Below are 20,988 nucleotides of genomic sequence, written 5' to 3'. Positions count from 1 at the left end.
GCCCCGCGCCGAGGTTACATTACCAGCCTTTTTCCTTGCTGAATATGTTGGGTGACCAATCTATCGACTTCAGAGAAAAAAGGGGTAGCAAAATATCAGCATGTATAATAACACGGCATTGTCAAATCAAGTGATTAAAGTGTGGTTGAGAAACGGAAGGCCAAACAAACGCCACAACAAACACCGTTTTAAATGCTCGGGACTACAAATTGTGGAAAACTATACTTTCCCTTGCAAACACAGCTGCGGACTACCATTACCAACGCAAGACGAATCATGTACATGTACTTTACTTTCTTTTTCGTGTACATAAATTCACAAAAAAATCTATTATTTTTCTTACGTGAAAAGCCAAGTTATTTACACAGCCGAAAATAAGCGCAATATTCCTGTTACGGCACAAGGTAGAATAGAAAGGTCGGCAAGATCACCATCCACTTCACCAACTTACACTTCTCACAAGTCAACTGCACGTACAAATTGTACATTGTACAGCATCAATGCATACAACACATTCTATGGAGATTTCACACAAAGAATAGGCCCTACACCCACACACACAACACACACATAATTACATGTTGATTGTAGCCTCCACCTCCTCATAAACGACTCGGAAAAGCTTCTTTGAACAAAAAGTGACAGCAAAAACAAAATGCAAGTTCTGTGCATATTTATATTTATGAATTATATTTATGATTATAATTATATCATTATAAATACATTTATAACTTATATCATAATTATAAATTATATTCATATTTATATTTATATATTATTTTAAATATATGATATCTCTTCATTTTTGAAGCGCCATGAACACTGAAAAGTGTACCTGTGCGCTGTACAAGTAGCCACTATTATCGTTATTATTATTATTATTATTATTTAAGCCTATTGGTTGAAGTCAGACACAATTAAGATACGTCATGACGAAATAATGTACATAGAAATATGTTTTTTGTTTTTTTTATAATTAAGTTAGTTAGTTTGTTGTTGTTGTTGTTGTCTTTTTTGGGGGAGGGGGTGGGGCTGGTGCGGAGGGGGCTAATTAGCAGATATGAGTTCCCCATATGCATGCTAAGCTTTTATTAAATAGATATAATTGCCCTACTTTCTTACGAAATGTAAACAAATGAATGAATAAAAGGTGAATGAATGAATCAATGATTTTAAAATTGGTGAATAGAATGAATAAATAAACAGACAAATAAATAAATAAATAAACAATTAAAAAAATAAATAGATAGATAAAGTAAGTTGTAAAACTGTATATTGCCAAAGTCAATTTTACACACATTCTTCCTGTTATGATATCCCAGTTACTAGTATTATGGATAATGTGAATAATACAAATAGCTGGATTTTATGCAGCGCATTTCACACTTGTTACGTATCACAATTAACAGCCTATTGTGATGACGCACCACATACCATTAAATGGCTTGATGTCCCAGTGTATCACGGTGAGGCCAAGAAACAAGAGTTTCAAATCAAAAATAGCGGTGATCTGGATTGTATGAAAGGAATAGTAGGGCCTATATAGGAACTAGAACGTTTCTACTAAACTTCAACTCGAGATTAAGAGAGTAAAAGCCTTTCGGAATCTCGTTTAAATCTGTTCTGAATAGTCCACTTTACTGATTCTACAGCTTGGAACCACTTATGAGAGTTTTACAAATTTGATAAAGAGCATACCACAAGAAAGAGATATCATTCAGAGGGGTGAAGGTTCAGGTGTGAGTTTCTCCAATTAATTTTGTCTCCCTCTACATACAAAATTTAAAATTTAAATATTCCACATGTCTATTCCTTTCGTTGAAACGATTCCATCTAACCTTGGACAAGCCATTTCGGAGTTAGCTCATGAGATGGGCACATTGTATTGGTACAAATGACCATTCTATCTTCTCGGTTGGTTAGGGGCACTTTACTCGTTTTCAGAGCGACATAACGCAAACGCTGTATGTGACAATTTATGGATTCATCAATCCTGTTCAAACAAAGAGTAAACCTACGTACAGATGAGCAGAATGGTCCAACACTTGCGAAAGTACTAAACACTTTTTGCATTGAATGTATTGACAATCTCTTTCTATTGATATTGCCTAATACCACTTTTGCTTTCAGGTGGATATGCTGGCAAGCAGCATTTATAAGGATTACATGAATAGGCCTAATCATGTCATCACATATGCTTATCCTAGTAAATTTAGAAACCAACATTCCTGTTGGTCCGAATGACCTTTTCTGCTCATGCTCAAAGTGGCGTATTGTTATGGTCGATTTCACTGTGGTGCTCTAGATTTAATGATTATTACGAATGGAAACTCTTAATCAAGCTTTGGAAGATTTATCTATTTCAATTCACTATTAAAGTCCGCCTTGGATTCATTTGTGTGAACTTTGACCGTAGCAAATCATTCAATTCAATGTAATCATCTTTCCATAAAGGTGCAAGGTGGCGCTTCTACTGCAATAAACTAGATCCGATTTTGATATGTTTCATAGATTGGCAACGAACAACCACATGAATAAAACACAATCATGGAATCACAAGAACGGCGAAATTGACCTGTAGCCATGGTAGCTATACGCCTGCTGGCACTGTTTAAGCTTGTAAGTTTGTATTCATTAACTATGAGGTTGACAATTATCATTAATTCAGACTTCATTCATTTTCAACAACACAAACATTAAATTTCCTATAAACATGATGAAAATAGTATTTGTGAACATGAAATCTGTGGACAGGTCAATGGCGGATTTGTCTGGCGACAGCTTCAAATTTCAAATTTGAAACATGTCATAACTTTTTCGACTTAACCTGCTGAGGACGGACTGATTTTGCTACCACACGCATTTTCCATCGACACCTGCCCGAGTGTACGTGTTTACTCGGGACTCGTCCTCAACGGGCAACATTAGTTTCTGTTTTCATATAACAAGTGGAAAAACAGTAATGACAGAATGAGAAATCATTGAGATGGGAATTCTTCCCACCTCCCTGATGGAGAAATGAAGTGGACACTTCCTATTCCATGAATTCCCACATTATGTTTGTTTAATGGATTTCATGAAGTTTCACAGGGTCCACTAATGTGCGACGCAAGTAAAAACTCGAATACAACAGATCCGAATAGACTCGAATGCCTTTAAGTTCTTCTTCAGATTTTGTAATACATTATTCTTCCAAACATATTGGCGTATTAAAAATGATAATGTATACCTCTTTTCGGTAATAGCAGTGTGACAGTAGTGTGACAAAATCATTTTGGGCCACTTCCTCCATTTACTCGAAAGGTGTAACATCACGCTTAGACTCGCACGTTCAGATTCTACTTCGGCGTTCATACCAGGAAGTACTTCGAGGCATACCGATAGTTCATATATTTTTATAATCGAATCTCCCACCGTCGTCAGTTGTGTTTGTCATGTCAGTCAATGACTTGGAGAAGTCAGATGAAAGTGACATTAGCCGCGAGGACGTTGATTCATAGAGGTGAAACGTCACAATAATGCCTAGCCTATTGTTGATAAGAACGAATCATAATGATCACCAGCCATAAAGGAGGCAGTTGTTCACTGCAGTAATTGTGAAGAGGAATGCTGTGATCGGATGTACTGGAACATTGTGATTGTGCTTCTTTGATATTTCTCGAAACATGTTATCCTTTTGCATACACTGAGGTGGGGAAAACACGTGACAACTGTCTTGATTCATTCCTTAACAAAATGCCTTACCAATGGATGCTCAATCTATATTTGATCGACTTCAAAACTGGAATGACTATGCCGTCTTCTCGTATGTGTATTTCAAGTTCTCTCTCGGGCCGATGGCTTCGCGTTATTCCCATATTGATACATATTATATTGTCTGTGAGAAGCCAAGAAGTTTCCATTACCAGAGACTACGGTGTTGGAGCAAATATGACTCTGTTGTGTCTTTTTCCAAGTCACTGGTACGACCTGATGTATTGGATAAGACATCAAGACAACGCATCGACTTCTTTACTAATTCTTAATCCGCGACTTGGCAAAGCCCAAAACAAAATTGATGACATCCGGATTTCATACGAGTATCGGAAGAATTATTCAGAAGACATGAGTTCTTTTGAGCTTCATATCATCAATACAGCCAGAGCTGACTATGGAAAGTATACTTGCAATAGGCTTCAGTATAATGGCACAGCGCCCGAATACCCGGTTCTTAAATCGTATGATGTCCAAATAATTGGCTGTTATTGCTTGTTACCAGCTGATAAAAACTACAGACAAATGTATGCGAACATCTCATGTGTACTTGACGGCTGGCAAAGACCCAACGGAGGAAAAGAAGTGGTTCTTGTTGGCGGCGAAAACACGACAGGATATATAGACAATGGGACGCTTAATTTGTTTCAAATAGATATGTCTGAGACAAACGGAAGGATTAAAATAGAATTCCAAACATCGAATAACAGTCAATTTGTTCGGTGTAATACTGACCGAAGCAATGCATCCTATACGACGGTCACAGACGATTCCACCACCATGACCACGCATCGAGCTGTTAGCACAATTTCTTCATCCACTCATCAATCAGAAACACCTCCTGCGAAAAGCAGTGGAACTACAGGCCTACATGAGCAAGTAATGACAACAGAGTCCGTTAGTGAATCTACCGCTGCAGTTGCAACGACAGTTCCTATGATGACCACGAATGATTCCACCACGCAACGAGGAGGAACAAACACTCCGGACCAATTCCCTGGCATTACAGCAGCATCGACCACCTCTGTGGCAGGGAGCGCGGCAACAGGAAGCACCCTTAGAAAAGAAACAGAAAAGATGACACCAGTGATGACAACTACTGAAATTTCAGAGGGTGTGAGTTTACGATTTGTGCTCATCATCTCAATCTCAGTAGGCGGTGGTCTTGGTGGAGTGCTGCTCATTGCCATAGCGATATGCGCTCGTCCACGTCGGCGAGGGCCATTTTATCTTCGACAGCGTCATCGCTGGAGACAACGATTAAGTCTACTGAGAAATGCACGGGATAGCTTGCATTCTACCAAGCCGCAAGCATGCACCAGCAGTGTTCCGGCTCATCAGTCATGTGGGAAGTCAGTCAACGACGACATTGGCCCTGATGGCGATGAGAAACGTTCCCTTAGTAACGATTCATTCGATAATCCCTTCAATGAGTTTGGGATCAGAGAAGAGACCCATACCGCTTCCAGAGACCTTGTTCTCTCATCTACTACGGTTAAACTTGGACAGGCTAAAAGCTTTGGTACCCCATCGTGTGAGTCTTCAGGAACGACCCTGATACAAAAGACGCCGTTGGAGGAAGACCGTCAAAGGCACAGTCAGGAAGGGGTGACAGGTGAGAAGGGGGCAGAGGGGGCAGATGAAACGACCTTTTACTTTGTCTTGAACAAAGATGACAGTTCGGAGGAAGAGAACAAAGAGGACACTTCGGAGGAAGGAACCTATTACACTACACCACCTGTTTCTAGTGATTTTTACACAGCAGTCTATTCTACCATCGTTTAAGCCTTTGTATGAAATTTAGAGTGAAAAAAAAAAAAACTCATCTTGGTCAACATCCACAAAGCTGTAGCACTTTTTTTTTTCGGAAACCGACTATTTAATTTATTAAGATGTCACATGCATTTCTATAAAAAGAAAAACGTATAGAAATCCATTACCTACACAACAAAAAATGAATAAATCGTATATTTCGATTACATCATCAATAACAGATTACAAGCTTGAACACTCAGTCATCGCGTTTGCGTGACATGTCAAACATTGTATAAGATATTATGAAATAGATTATCGGTATTTTTGAAGTTTACAAGTAAAAAGCACTGAAAGTTCAAAATCCGTGGAAAATATTGAAACGTTGAAAAACGTCAGTCTTGTACCATTTTCGCGTCTACTCTAAATGCTTGACCCGAGCTATAATCACTTGTCACTAATGTATCGTCGTTTAATCTTTATCCTTTTTCTTTTGCTATGGTTTCAATCCTCTCGGCAAGCATGATTGATGTCTCTGTTCATGTATGTTCACTGTATATATGAATGTATTATCGTCTGGTTTACGTATTGCATTATGTGCATATTCTTTACATTATCGTATATTATTACATATTAGATATGCAAGTATAAATTAGCAATCGAATAAGGTATACACAGTATTTATCTCTGTAATGTACAGTACTGGTTGAGGTGAGGATTCAGCTTGTAACATTTTGCAAGATATTTAGAAATCACTCTATGAAAGTTAAAGAGCATACAATTCTAAGGGGAATCAAACTTTTTTTTTTGATGAAAATCGGTTTTGAAATTAGTGAGATATCTAAAAACAATGTAAATCAAAGAAATCATAGCAAAAGTGGCCTGTCAATTTTATAAGAATCGCTTTTTATACCTCAGCCAATTCAATGCCAATTTTCATCAAATAAACGTTGAATCCTTCTTAAAATTACACGGTCTTTCAAATTTCACAGGGGGTTTCTCATTATAAGAGGTTTCTCATTATCTCACCAAACGCTGTTATAAACTTGAATCTTCACCTCAACCAGTACTATACAGTCCCTTTAAACTAGGTCTACATTCAAATCCAAATCAGATCAAAAATATGTGTTTATAAATTGTAGTAATACATATATTTTTTTCTTCTTTTAACAGCATCACATTGCCCCTTATTAAATAAACAGTAGTCCTGGAGGCACAGGTACACCCTCTATGGGCTACTTTAAAAAAAAATAGAACCGTCAAGATGAACGTAACAAATTGCAAAGAAAAAGGCTTTTGAAACTTTGATGGAATCAGATATATATTTTCTTTCACACACAAAAAGGTCCCTTATGATTTTTCACTTTCAGACATTTTCTCCATTTTCCATTTATCTTTACAAATAATGCAAATGTAAATATACACAGATTGTTTCAGTAAATGCACTGGCATATCCTTAACAGACATCATTCTGTTCAAGCAGACTCTTCGAATGTTTATTTGTATACTATGTCATTAAGAAAGAAGAATGTATCATGACCGCTGGTAATTAGTTATGGAATCGGTTCTCGGCTATTCATTCTCAAAGTATTGCAGGCGAGTACTTAATTCCTTTTTGTTCTCGTAACATTTATATTTATAGGGGCCTATATTTCTTTTCTCTTCTGTATGCCAGTCTTCATATCTTTCTTCTCTATCTTGTTTACTTGCTCTGTTAAGGATCCTATACGGATTCCTTTGATCTATTAAAATATTTTGAAATTAAGGGGAGTTTTGACTTTTTAACATAATAATGGGTTTCAGCTATCATTAACTATAATGAGCGATATCTGGTAGTTTTCGAAACCTTTTGTCATCTACGTACATTCAAGTAAACATATAGGCCTACTATTTTATGTAATAGCGAGGTCACACCAAAGTGATTGTAATGATTTGTTTTATTATGTGTAAATCATACGCAAACTATACTTTTGTAGCATTTCGTGATTACGTTGGTTATTCTATAAAAGTTCGGAGATCATTTTATCACTGGGATTCGTCTTCGTGAGAAATTGTTGCTCCGCAGTTACGTTGCTTTCAATTTTGAATATCTTAAGCTTGATGTAAAAGAAATGCTCTTGGAGTTTGATATCACTAAGGTATATATGATCCACATTGTCCCTATCATTGCGATTGCCATTTCAAATGTGTTTACATAAATGTTTCGTCTCACAGAATGTATACTACGAATAGAAGTTGAACGTAGATATTTGTCACATACACTAACACAATATACATACAAAGCAAAAAAATATCAGTTAGGGGTTGTTTGGTTAACTGGCATAGTTTTAAAATTTTTGACACTCTTAACGACCTTCCGCTAATCGTATCCTATTATACTATTCAGAATAATATGGCACCTAAAAGAAAATAAAATAAGAGCATCGCTAGCATACATTGCGTATCAAAAAGAGAAGAAGAAAACAATCCAACCTTGGAGGGCTACTATTTCATAATTGTCAACAATAGAGAGGGCAATGTTGGTTGTGAAGAATTAAGGGAAAATCTTCTTTCCATCGAAACTTAATTATGTTAACAAATGTCATGTATGAGTGCGCACATAAACTTTGATGACAATAATGACAATTACACTTTTTCCAAGTTTGAGTGTTTTCCTGAAGGAACAATAAATGTCTTACTGTATGGATGAGATCTGTCAATGAAAGTGGTAAAATGAACAGGCCAGTCTGCACGACTGCAGGTTTGTGTTTTTAGAGTTTCTTGCAACCTTTTATGGTCCACAACCTGCCACATGGCCACGTTGTCGATAACTTGGTCACTCCCACAAAGGCTAACCCATTATCCATTTTCTGTCTCAATATTCAAGACATGGTTTGTCGCTGTGAGCTTTGTGTTGAATATGGACTGTATGCGTTGGTATTTGTGGGAGTGACCAATTAGTTATCGGACAGGTGGCCATGTTAAAGGCTATGGATCATAAAATGTTAGAAGAAAACTACTAACACAAACCCTAAGCACAATTTGCAGTCGTGTAAACTAACCTATATATTGGCCCCTTTCATAATCAAATCTCATCCATTCAGTGAGACGTTCATTGTTTTTTCATGTGACACTCAAATTTTGAAAAAGTGTTATTTGTCGTTGTTGTCTTTCAAATTCACGTGGTCAGTCATTCATGACATTAATTTTGTCAAAATAATAAGTATCAATAAACAGCGGAAGAGCTCTTCTTTCCTCACAACTAACATTGCGCTCTCCATAGCTGAAAATTATGAAATAATAGCCCTCCAAATTTGGATTTAGATCTGTTGTTTTGATAGGCAATGTACAATGTAAACATAGGCAAATCGATGGTCTTTAAATTATCGAGTGCTGTTCACCAGCTGTCTGCGTATATAACGGTTTTACTTTCGAAATGATGCACTATGAAATCCACCATTGTCAGGCCTGATGAATAATGTGTCAAGTTTCTAACGCTGTTAATATCATTGTTTGACAAGTTTATAAGGAGCCGCATCTTGTTTATTGTCTAAGCATAATGATATGACGTAGACCCTCAATAAACATTATATATGGCATAATGATAAATGCAATTGTGTGATATGAATTATGTTGTTTATACAGGGTAACCCTTACAGTGTAAGCACACTGTTCTTCCAGAAAGTCCTGTTAACTATCAAGGCCTGTGGGTCATTTTATGACATTGCCACATAATCATTTCAGGTGTAACATACGGCCTGTCCCACAAAAAAAAACAACAATAATGATAATGCTAATGACATCTAGATGGTTGTAATATTTAAATTACAACACTATATTGTTTAAATCTTTACACCCGTAAGCTACACCATATTTTTATACAACTGGATGAAATTTTATGATATGGTCCAATAATCACAAAGATATAAGCATTTTTCATAACATATCAGGAACCCTCTCCATCCAAATTTTGTATTAAGTAGTATGTGTAGTCAGTTTCAGCTAACAAGATTTGTTATCTATTCAAGTAGGGGAAATTATATATATTCACGTTCCATCACGGGCGTAAATCTGCAAGAGTTTTCTTTTGTTCAGGATTTGGGGATGATCTATACATTCATCCTTCTCTGATGAAAAAAAAAAAATCTTGCATATTTACGCCCATATGTTGAGCAAAACATGACGAAGTCTGATCGAAATCTGAACAGGGTACAAGATGAATTCGAGGCAGAATTCAATCAACGAGGACCATGCAAGGCGACAATACTCAGAAATGTACTCGAATACATGGAAACGGGTACAAGCAATAACCTTAACAAGAGCAGATCGAGGAGAAGAGTAACAGTTCGAACACAAGAAAACGTTGACGTGGACCACAAAGCCTCATTCAAGAACCCCGACAAAGTTGCAGGAGAAACAACGTTCCACACAAAATTGGACTACGTGCTTTATTCAAACGAAGCTTTGATTGAGAAGTTTTCTGATTAGTGCAGAAAGAATGTTCATACAAATGTATCTCTGTGTTTAATGGACCATATCGCATAGAATTTAAACCAGTTGTTTAAAATAAATTTCTTATTTACGATTATAAAATGATATACAATATGATTTGGTAATTTTTAAATTATACACATTTAGAATGCCATTAGCATTTTTTTTTTATGGGACACGCTATAATTGTGGTAGTGATGTTGTGTCATCAAATACATTATGCCACGGTCACAACTCAGAGCGGCGACCGACCGATTTGTAACCTGCTCAGTTGCCGCTGAAATTTTGGCACCGCCCAGCAGTTTTTGGAGATGTCGAACAGGCTGTAAGACCAAAGAGGTGATTGAGCGATGCCCTGTCGATTTCCTGTCTTTCACCGGTCGATTTTAGGTTAAAAATGTGCGAAATCTGGGGATCATCTCATCGCAGAGGCTGAGCAGTCACCGAGCAATGCCTCATTGGCAACTGGACTATCCACCGGCAACCGGCCGATTTTACGAAATCGCTCAGCGACCGACGGGTGATTGATAGGTCATCGACCGCTGTCTCTTCGGGGTACCGGCAGCCGCCCGCCGGTCTTTGCCGAAAATTTCTAACATGCTACCTGGGCTTACTCATGTATGTGATTTATGATGTGATAATCTATTAATCAAGATAATACTCGAAGCTAAAGATTTATGAGTTACCAACTACAAAACCTCTGCTATTTGAAACAACCACAGATAACTAGAAATTAGGAAATCAAACAAAGGGGAGGAAAACCAAAGATGGAAAAAAAATTGAATAGAGTAGAATTTCTCAAAATATCTATGTTTGCTTCTAAACATTTCTATTCCCATTTAATATCTATTTTCATTTCCCAATCTCTTGTCATTCATGATTTCTTCATTCAATAGGCCTTTAACAAATGATAAGGTAACCAAACCATAATATTACTAAGTCTACTTACACTAACTTCTAGCTTTCATCTATTTTGCCTCAAAGTGGTTGTCCCTGTCTTCCATGTCCTTCATGTTGGTTGCCGAGATGTTGAGATCCATTCCTTTGTTTCCTGCAGTGCTTCTGTCATTTTTATCTTTATCATTTTTAGTGCCTAAATCGGTCGACAGCGACCACTCGATCTTTTAATTTTGGTTTTCTTCTGTGCTTTTGTCATTTTTGTCTCTGTTATGTTTGTTCCCTAAATCGCTCGGGGGCGACCGCTTTAATCGGTCAGTACCTGGGCGGTTGCCCTTCAGACACCGAGCGTATTTTGGGCAGGAAGCGAAAACTGGCTGGTCGCCGCTGAAATTTTAACTCCTCGTTAAAACTTCAGGGTCGACCGACGGATGTCCTGAAAAAATCAGGGTGCCTGGCTGGTCACTGGTCGATCATCGGTCGCTGTCCAACCGAAATTGGCTAAAAACTCGCCGACTAGTCGCCGAGCAGGCTGATTTTGGTGGTTGTGTCAGAAGCCTCAAAGGAGCTTTAGATTTTCGTGACGGGAACGTTCAAAGGAAATAAAAAAAACACTTCTTAGCATGCGCAAAGTCGCGTATCAAAGTCGATCTATTTATAGCTTGCGTCGTCTGAGTTTTCATTAACACGTTTTGGGCTATTTTCACGTCCGCTTAATTCACGACGTGGAGAGTTACTTCATGCACCAACCGCCATTTTATCTTTTAAAGTTGCATCCCGACGTATAAATCTAAAGCTCCTTTTCAACACGACGCATGAGTCTAGTTCTGGACCCCTTTTTTAATTGATTCTTTTTTTTTTCGCCGACTATACGAGCCAAGTGATGGCGCGATCCCGAGAACTGTTCTCGGGATCGCGCCATCACTCGGCTTAACGCGTATATAGTTGGCGGAAAAAAAAAAAGAACCGAGAAAAAAGGCCCAGAATTAAACTACGCCTATACGACGTAGAGAGGAAAACGTTCAATGCAATATCCCACACAAGGAAGATTTTGTATTTTCAGACCTGAAATTCAGCGATCTGGTGCACACCTTTGGTGAAATTTTGGATATTTTCCTATCAAAAAACAAGAAAAAGAAATATTCATCTAATTGAATGACTAAATCGTGGTATCTCAGCTCTTGCTCCGCCGCAGTGTGCAACATCACTGTGAAGGCCTACTAAACAGTGGGTCCTATTACCGACGTAGCCAGGATTTCATCCCAGGGGGAGCAGTTAGATGCGAGGGAGCGAAGCGAGCGAAGGGGGGTGGTGTGGGAAGGGGGTTTCCACGGTGAGAACTTTTTGCATTTTGATGTTGTACATGGTGCAATTTGATGCATTTTTTGCGTGTCTTGAAACAGTCCCAAATGTTTAAGATAGCAGTGCATTTCGATGTAGATTATTATTGGACAATTTTGCCTTTAAAATTGTATCATCTATATAAACTTCTTGTATTAGTTGTTACATTGAACAAACATGAATGCGACCGAGCCCGAGCGAGCGGAGGGAGTGAAGAGTGGGGATAGGAGGGGTGTCCTCCCTCAAACGGTTAGAAAATTTTGCATTTTAATGTTAAACATGGTGCATTTATTATGCATGTTTTGGGGCGTTTTATCGACTTGAAACAGTCCCACATGTTTAAGATAACAGTAAATTGTGATGTAGATTATTATTAACTCAATTTTGCCTATATAAAATTGTATCATTTAGATAAACCTTTTGTATTAATTATTACACTGAAAATCATGAACGCGACCGAGCCCGAGCGAGCGGATGGAGCGAGAGTTGGTACTCCCACGGTGAGAACTTTTTGCATTTTGATGTTGAACATGGTGCAATTAGATGCATGTTTTTGCGCGTTTTGTCAACTTGAAACAGTCCCACTTGTTTAAGGTATATCAGTACATTTTCATGTAGTTTATCATTGAACAATTTCGTCTCTAAAAATGTATCATTTGAATAAACTTCTCTTGCAGACCGCAGGCTAAATTGCAGATATTTTACATGAATAAATGTGAGAACACAGGAATATGGATAAAAAATACAAGATACAATGAACAAAAAATATCAGGGATACAATATTGCACTTGGAAATTGAACTTCATAAAAATGGTCATGCTGTCATGTACCTCTACACGTGTATCTATTAAAAAAAGAAAAATCTTACCATACTTGATTACGAAAACATGCAAAAAACAAACAAATCAAATCAAACCAACGCCAGTACTGAAATCAGATGCATAACAATTTTGCTCACTGTATATAATGCACGTAAAACCCTTGAAAGTTGCAGGGCCTAGTGTGAAGTTGGAGAAAAGAGAGATAGAGAGAAAGAGAAAGAGAGGAAAGGGAGAGGGAAGGGATGGAGAAAGGAAAACGTTTCATTGCACGTTTCGAATCTGTTAATTGAGGCGTAACACAAACTTCCGAATTAAATTCAGAATTGTATACATGTCAATAATTCAATTCAATTCAATTCAATTCAATGAAGGTTTATTGAAAATAAAAAAGGACATGCAGCTCAATAGCTGAAATTGTTCATTTTACAATTAAAACAGAAATACAACATTGTAAAAAATAGATATATATATTTGTTGAAATTGGCTATCGATATGAATATGAATATGACGGGAACACTGTACAAACAGAATGATAAAACATTAATATTTCAGCCCGACCTCAAATCCCTGAATTTTGACCCAAGACCCTAAAATTCCCAATGGAAATTATCGACAAACAGTACATGCATAAATATTTTCTTTTTCGCTGATTAAAACCCTTGACCTCTTTACCCTAAATAAAAATGCATGTATTAAAATGATCAATAATGGTGTACAAATACTGAAAAAATATTGCACATTTGTGATTAATTCATTATCACACTCAGAATAATATTATACACTTCATTTACATTTTAAAACAAATTACAATGTTATAATTATATGAATATACATGTATATAAATCTATATATAAAGAAACTATAAAAAAAATTGTGGTTACTGAAAAATAAACTTTCATCGTTTATAATTCAGATTATGTTATATCAACAATACAACCTGTACATCACAATACCATTATGGTCGCTAGGGCGACAAGACCTTGTATCTCAAATTTTGGTGAAAATGACTTCCTCGAACTATTGGCCAGACAATATATACTTATGTCAAGCGATGCCCCGTTCAAGTTTCAGCTGCTCCACCCCAAATATAAGGCCACTACGGCATGCCAAATAATTTTGACATTGCAGATACGAGGTCTTGCCGCCCCAATAACGACATACTTTTATTAAAACATACTACATGTGAAAAAAATCATTGCATTGCTGATTGCGATTACTGCAATGCTTGATAATGATTCCGGAGGCTTACAAAAAAAGAAACTAAAAAAGACCTCTTAAACTCACAAGGAATTAAATTTATATCTAATTTTGCTCATTTCTTGTAGTGGACGTAATGCCCGTGTATGTTATAAAGTATACTGTGTAACTGGAAAAAAGAATGGGAGAGAAAAAGAAAGTGAGTGGATGAGGAAAGGGGAGGAGAGAGAGAGAGGTTTAAGAAGTTACAAAAGGGAGAGAAAATTCAAAACACCTATTAAAAACTGAAACAAGCAAGCTTCAGCTTAAAATTCAGAGCTTATAACTGTCAAAACTATCACACTGACTGCATTATTACCGAAAAACAATTTTTTTTTGTAATATATTCAATCTTCACATTGTGTTATTTGAAATATATCACAATACGGTATAATCGGATATGAAATAATGATGACATGAAATTATTTTAGTATTCAACCTTGCCAACCAGTAACTTATCAGTCTGAAAACATATTCAAACCTCGCAAATATCTCTAAGTTATTTACCATCCCGTGGTGTGAGTTATATGCTGCATATTTGTCAACACAAAACAATAGTAAAAGAACCTGTACAACAAAATTACCCCTTGAAAACTTTAAGCAACCGATCTCAAGGTGAGTTTAGAATCCTTGTCAAATAAGGCATTGCACTGTTCCTGTAACGTTCTGTCCTGCACTTGATCTCCCTGCTATGTCTTAGGGCTCTATAGCTGCTCTGGGTCGGCGGGAACCAGTCTGGAAATCTCGCACAGAGTGAGGCAGCGAACCTCAGACACAACTCATCTCTTCTATCACTGAGTGAGGTAATTATGTTGCACATTACACAGGTCTTCTCATATGATTCTTACCTATTACTCAAGATTGTACGGAGCGCTCTTTTTTGAACCATTTCGATTGCGTTACTTTGTTTATTAGTAATGGATGAGTGCCATACCGGTACACAATACTCTAGGACTGGTCTGATGTACGTTTCATGACGCGGATTACGTAGAGCTTCCTCCCAGCTCGCTTAACAATGTTGTCAACATGTGAATCCCAACGGAGGTTGCTTTGGATAGTAACACCAAGGAGGTTGACCGCGTTCATTTTTTTCCAATACGATGTCGTTCAGCTTGAGCTGGAGGGGTGGGAGTGGTGTTTTGGTGAACGCGACACGCATCATTTTACATTTCGAAGTGTTGAGTTTCATGTCCGCTTCGGCACAGCACCTACTGAGTTCCTTGAGGATGTCCAGGACTACACATGCAGAGTTGATTTTCCTATTCTCAGCAATGGTCATGTCATCTACGTATTTCCAACGCGCTACTAGAGGTGTCTCCTGGAGTGAATCGTTGATCATTGCAAGGAATACTAGTGGGCCAAGACGTGAAGTCTGTCATCACCATCGTCGAGACTGTTCCTGAGCTGTCTGCACTTGTGTGAAGGAATTGCATCACGTTGAGCAAGTAGTGCGTTGTCGACAGTTTTGGACGACTTCCAAATTGTCGGGTGTCGATCTTAGTAGAAATATCGTTCAAGGTGTGTCTGTACGCGAAAACAGTTCAGAAAGCTTTGCGAAGTGGTCTGTGAGTGATGTCGGGCGCAGTTCAGGAAACTTCGATGGAAATCCCTTTGGAGTTGGGAAACTATGGACTTTTTCCACTGAATTGGTACGCAGTTTTCTTCAAACGAAGTGATGATGATATTAGCCAGCGGGGTGCTCAGCTCTAAGGCAAATTCCTTCAAAATCCTGGAAGAAATACCATCAGGGTCATTGCTCTTTCCCGGTTTAACCCTTTCCATCTCATTGTAGACATTCCACGGTTGAACTTTCGGTATATAGCCAGGGAGACGCAGTCGATATGCAGGTAGTGTCCGGTTATCAAGAACTTGGGTGTTGCTCGAAATATTGACAAAAATAATGTTCATTGATAACATTTGCTATCTCTTGATGGTCTGAGAGGTGTATGCCAGGCACCTCGATTGATGTATCTGCCTGGTCATTGGTAGTCGTGACCTTGATGAACTGGTACCACGTACGCGGGTTTTCCTTTTTGAGACGCCGTATGCGGGATTGGTAGTATTCCTTTTTTGCTTTGCACATTTTTCTTTGGACCTTGTTTCTCAAACGTCGCCAGTCTGCAGACTTGCTTTGGAACGCTACCTGTCGGTCTTGGATCAAGCTTTTGACCTTGGATGTTACCCACAACTTATCTCTGCAGTTGATCTTTACTGATTTTAAGGGAAAATGCAAATCTATGACTGCATTGAGTTCATCATAAAATTTATCACATTTCCTTTGGACGCCGCTTTCTTCGATAACTCTCGACCAATTGTTACTGGTGATCCAGCGACCGAGCTGCCTGATATCAGAGTCACGCATAGGACGTACGACCTTTCGTCTTGTTTTATTGGCATGTTTCCTGGGGGTACAGTTGGGTTCCCATAGAATCCCGTTATGATCATTGCGACCCAGTGGAGTTATCAGTTTGACAGGGATAGAGGTCCGGAATATTTGTGAGGATCTTATCCAGAATGGCATAATTCCTTGTTGCCTTGTCAACGACTTGGCGCAGGTTTTGTCCATTTAAAAGTGAAGTGAGATTAAGGTAATTCACATCGCCCAGTATGGCAATTCCGGCGTCTGGATGGCTTGCTAGAATAGTGTCTATACTTTCAACCAGCTGAGTGATGAAGGAATCGCCATATTGCCCGTTTGGGGGAAGTACACACTTGCGAGGAATATGGACAAGACAGATCGTGGAAGACGACGGGGGCGTATCTGGGCCCAAAGAATCTCTAGTTCATCCGGAACAACTATGTCAGTAACAGATGTTATAGGGTGTAGGTCATTATCGAGGAAAAGCGCTACACCACCTCCACGTTGCAATGTTCTGTTTTTCAAGAAGCTGGTGTAACCGGAAATGACGTGCTGTTCGTAAGGCATGCTGTCAGTGAACCATGTTTCACTTACAGCGATAACATCTACTCCAAGTTGCTTCACACTGACATCAAATTCATCGAACTTATTGTTAAGGGATTGAGCGTTCGTCATGAAGAAAGATGGTAGCACGAAAGGTTGTTTTGAGACGCTCACGGGGCTTATTGTTCGTTTTGGTCTTTTGAGTATTGGGTGATTTTTGTTTTCTCATTTTGTCATTCTCACAAGAATTCTCCTGTGGATGTGTGAACCACCACGACGTCCTCTTTGTTTATTCAGAATGCCACATTCTTTCACTACGTTGAGATTATATCAGGTCTGAGTGGAGATCGCTGGTTACGTAATGCCATTAGCTCTTGCTTCGAGTACCGGAAGCACCCGTGCGTAGCAGTCATCTTTAACCATTTCGCTGCCAAGATCTCGTATGTCAGCTTGTCCTTTGGTGCAGGGCTCTCAACACCTGTCACGCATGCCGTTACCAGCCCACTCGCAACCAGCAGCAATACACACGCGTTAACAATTCGGACATACGACATGGCGGTAACAACGAAACACCTCCGAAAAAGGCAAAAATTAACCAACTGATATTCGTCAATACTCACTCAGGCTTGCTCAGTAGAAGTTGTCGAACATGTCTGCGATGAAATCAAACAACACCAAATTATTAAAAGTGATGAAATTACGTAAAAACCAGGACGTCTAAAATCACTCCTCCGGGCATCAGCTTTACAGCGTCCTCAGCTTTACAGCGCCCTCATACTCGTAAACGGCTCGGGAAATCTTCTTTGACATTTTATTTGTTCTTCCTGAGCAAAAATTCAATTCAATTCATTTTATTGAAAACCAAACCAAACATAGTCCCCAAGAAGCACAACTTGTGAGCGGGGCCTACCATAACAGAACAGTGTATAACATACACATTTATAGACGTAAAATATACCATTTATAATAAACATTTGTAACATTCACGAAATTTATAACATTATTATTTTATAATTCAGTTATAACATTTAAAATCTTTATAACATAAAAACAAGTTTATGTAAGTGCACACTCAAAATAAGCCTATTTGATAAAGGTAGACACAAGAAACGTCATGACGAAATACATAGCAATGTGTTTTGTTTTGTTTTGTTTTGTTTTGTTTTGTTTTTTGGGATTCAAGTTATTGTTGTTGTTGTTGTTGTCATTTTGGGGGATGGGGGTGGGGAGGAGGGGTTGATGAACAGGTATGAATCCCCTGATGCATGTTTAGCTCTAAATATATGCAAAATGGACTACCTTCTTACAAGCGTAAGAGTGTGCAGTGGCGCCATAGGTTGCACTGCAGCAGAGCTCTTCCAAAGGAAGTTATTTTCGTCCTGAATTGCTTCTGTTTTACAGCAAATTTGGTAACATCCTCTCTGGCTATACTCAGAGTCCTCGCTAGACAACTTTCAGGTCATTCCAATATGGGAATGAGCGGTAATGCCAGTAGACATTTTCAGAAATTTCTGCAAGCAAAGAGACCTACTCAATGGAAGGAGGCCATTGCTACAGTACATGCCTTTGTGTTTCATCTACTTCAGTGATTTTCTTCAGTCATTGGTAAAGCAGTGATGGCCATCAATACAAAGCTTGCCTTTGTTATAGTGCTCTGGTCCTTCCTCACTACAATGCCTGGTATTTCTTACTCTAGAGAGCAGCTTTTGTCAATAGGAGCCTCATCTCAGCACCATAGAGTTCCACTGGATGTGTACCATACATTGAAATAGCATGGCCTGTGCTCAATTCAACCAACCAAACGTGGAAGGAGAGCTTTTGAGAAGAGTCAGCACCCTATTACAGTGATACCTCCATCCAGGACTTGTACAAAAACAAGTGAATTAACTGCAGAGAGGAGGACATGTGTTGAGAATCTTGTTCCTGTTCCGTGCCACCCAAACACAGAAGTGGAACAAAGTCAGTCTGTAGTAAACTCATCAGTGCCATCTGCCATCTTGTTGAATGCACGATCTCTCTGTAACAAGGCAGATGAACTCCTTGCAACTTCACACACACACTTTCAAGATGTGCATCTGATTGCAGTCACAGAAACTTGGTTTTCCGTCGACAAACCTGCCTCAGCATGTCTTCTTCCTGGATACCAACTGCTACATCGTGATCGCTCTGACGGTCGCATTGGCGGAGGTGTGGCACTGTATGTACGCAATGATATCACCGCCACCATGGTATTTGAAGCCAACACCCCTCCATCCTTGGAAATCGTGTGGGTCAAGCTAAAGTCATCCTCAGATACAGCATGGCGACATGACATAGTTGTCGGTGTTGTGTATTTCCCACCACGCTGTCCCTATGGTGATGAAATGTGCGATCACATCGTTGATGTTGTAGACTTAGTTCGAGCACTGTCCAATAGTACCACACTACTCATAGCAGGAGACTTCAATGATCTTGATACCCAGCCCATCGAGCTGCACACATTGCTTCGGCAGGTCGTTCTGGAGCCAACGAGAGGCAATTCCATCCTTGATAAGATCTTCACTGACATGGGGAGTGACTACAGAGAGCCTACTACGTGTGCTCCCCTAGGTAAGAGTGACCACCTGATCGTATCACTCCAACCTTTGACTCGACAGGCTCCACGCCAAAATGTCAATTTCTCGGTTCGACCTCATCGTGATTCATCCGTGCGCTCCTTTGGTCAATGGATAACACATGCCAACTGGTCGGATGTTGATGAACAGCCCGATGCATCCTTGCAAGCAGAGCGGCTCCAGGAAATCCTTACTGCTCGCTATCATTCTCATTTTGATGAGGTGTCCATCAAACGTCGAGTGAATGACAAGGTGTGGATGAACAACCGCATTAGACGACTCATAACCACCCGAAATGACCATCATGACAGGGGTGATATGCAATCTTATAAGCAGGCTCGTAACGTTGTTCAGAGAGAGATTTCTCAGGCAAAAAAGAACTTTGGAGCTCGAAAAGTACATCACCTTAGGCGGACTGAACCTGGAAAATGGCACCAACAAATCAAGGGCCTTACAGGGATGCGCAAGTCTTCTGTCTCTAAGCTGGCTTCTGATAAAATGCCGGCTGAATTTGCCCATGAACTCAACTGCCATTTTGCCAGTATTTGCAACCGACTTCCTAGCCTTGATGTATCTGCCTTGCCCGCATATCTACCTTCCCTACCTCCTCCAAAGATCAATCGACATGAAGTCTACAAGCGTCTCAAGAAGTTGAATGCATCCAAGGCTGGACATCCTGGAGACATACCTATTCGCCTCATCAAAGAATTCGCATATGAAATCTCTGAACCCTTGACCACCATCTTCAACAACTGCTTACAGACAGGACACTTCCCATCCTGCTGGAAAACTGCATCTGTATGTCCAGTCCCCAAAACAACACCCGTTGTCGATTTCAGTCAGCTGAGACCTCTTTCAATTACTCCTATCCTTGCCCGTGTTTTTGAGGGTTTCCTAGCAGAATGGATGATGGCAGATGTCAAGCCGATGATTCGACCCACAGCAATTTGGGAATATGAGGGGCAGTTCTGTGAGCCACTATCTTGTGAGCCTTCTCGATGAGGTATATCGATGTCTTGAGAGACCAGGATACGAGGCCACTCTCTGCACTATTGACTTCCTAAAAGCATTCGACTTAATTGATCACTCTATAGCACTTTGCAAGATGATGGAGCATGGTGTCCGCCCAGCTATCATTCCTGTTATTTCAAGCTTCTTGTCTTGTCGCACTCAAACAGTGAAGTATTGTGGCACATCTTCGACCGAGCAGAAGCTCACGTGT

At 39.2% G+C, this 20,988-nt stretch overlaps 1 protein-coding gene across 1 annotated transcript; it reads left to right on the top strand.

Annotated features, from left to right (window-relative positions):
• The first annotated feature begins 19,397 nt into the window (after window positions 1–19,397).
• Window positions 19,398–20,768, top strand: LOC139741672 (uncharacterized). Its single transcript, XM_071652252.1, has one exon. The coding sequence runs from the start codon at window positions 19,398–19,400 to the stop codon at window positions 20,766–20,768; it is 1,371 nt and encodes a 456-aa protein (XP_071508353.1).
• The last annotated feature ends 220 nt before the right edge of the window (window positions 20,769–20,988 follow it).

Source organism: Diadema antillarum, unplaced genomic scaffold (genome assembly GCF_040938485.1).
Source record: "Diadema antillarum isolate AM-2024a unplaced genomic scaffold, OU_Dant_1.0 seq00000945_RagTag, whole genome shotgun sequence".
NCBI classification, from domain to species: domain Eukaryota; kingdom Metazoa; phylum Echinodermata; class Echinoidea; order Diadematoida; family Diadematidae; genus Diadema; species Diadema antillarum.
Note: the sequence above shows the minus strand (reverse complement) of the source record. Positions and strands in the feature narration are given on the sequence as shown.

Bases quoted from the DNA above. Each gene is read 5' to 3' on its own strand.
- LOC139741672 (XM_071652252.1), top strand. From the start codon at position 19,398: ATGGTATTTGAAGCCAACACCCCTCCATCCTTGGAAATCGTGTGGGTC.